Source organism: Colobus angolensis, unplaced genomic scaffold, assembly GCF_000951035.1.
Source record: "Colobus angolensis palliatus isolate OR3802 unplaced genomic scaffold, Cang.pa_1.0 Scaffold43, whole genome shotgun sequence".
Classification (NCBI taxonomy): Eukaryota; Metazoa; Chordata; class Mammalia; order Primates; family Cercopithecidae; genus Colobus; species Colobus angolensis.
The window spans coordinates 1,171,675-1,172,584 of record NW_012117710.1 but is presented as its reverse complement, the minus strand read 5'-3'; the positions used below and the strand labels follow the sequence as shown (position 1 = coordinate 1,172,584).

The following is a 910-nucleotide window of genomic DNA, read 5'->3' as shown; positions in this document are numbered from 1 at the left end:
AGACAGGGTCTCCCCTCTCTTCCCCAGGCTGGAGTGCAGTGACGCCATCATAGCTCACTGCACCCTCAGCTTCTAGGCTCAAGTGATCCTCCTGCCTCTGCCTCTTGAGCAACTGGGACTCCAGGCCTCCACCGTCACACCTGGCTAAATTTTGTATTTGTAGAGATGGGGTCTTGCCATGTTGCCCAGGTTGGTCTCAAACTCCTGAGCTCAAGCGATCCACCGGCCCTGGCCTCTCAAACTGCTGGGATTACAGCCCTTAGCCAAAACCCTGTCTCCATGAATGATTAAATAAATGAAAGGCTACAGGCCTCAGACCGTTCATTCTGGAAGGTGCTGAGGAATTGTTTGTTAATAGTGGTTGCCTGGAAGGCAGCGGGGAGAGGCTTTCCTTTTTCAGTCTGGTATGTTCCAGTTTGTTTTCAGCCGGGCGTACTGCACTAACAATATAAGAAGAAAATGGAAAGAATTTGAAAAGACGCTGGGGTGTGCAGAGGAAGGGCACCCAAGTCTGGGAGAAGGCGACATCAAAACCAGGCTTTTGTTACCTGTCAGCCCCCATGTGAAATCCCAGCCGGGGCCCTCAGCCTGCCTGAGTGGAAGGAGTGCTCAGAGGGTCCCCTCTGTGGGTGGTGGGCAGCAGGGTGGGCCTCAGGGGGAGGCTCTGTCTGGGCCCTCTGCGGCCTCAGTGCCCTGGGACGCTGGCGTTTGTCACTTGCTGGTCGCCCCTCCCAGGCAGGGATGGTGTGAGCGCCCTGGTCCCTAGCACAGAACACACACGCCTGCCTTGCACGAGCACCCCCGTGCCCATGGTCTTGGGGGCCTCGGCAGGTGCCCTCTGCACCCCCCACAGTAGGTGTGCAGGCTCCGTCCCAGCGCGCGTGGCGGCACGAGGGTCCCATTCAGGCCA

The 910-nt window shown here is 58.0% G+C and overlaps 1 protein-coding gene across 1 annotated transcript in view; it reads left to right on the top strand.

Annotated features, from left to right (window-relative positions):
• Positions 1 to 406: 406 nt before the first annotated feature.
• The window catches only part of ADAP1 (ArfGAP with dual PH domains 1), a 71,038-nt gene continuing 70,534 nt past the window's right edge, over positions 407 to 910 (top strand). Inside the window, exon 1 of the mRNA XM_011956925.1 lies at positions 407 to 521. Within this exon, the coding sequence (XP_011812315.1) occupies positions 407 to 521 (115 nt within the window). The remainder of the gene's footprint in view (positions 522 to 910) is intronic.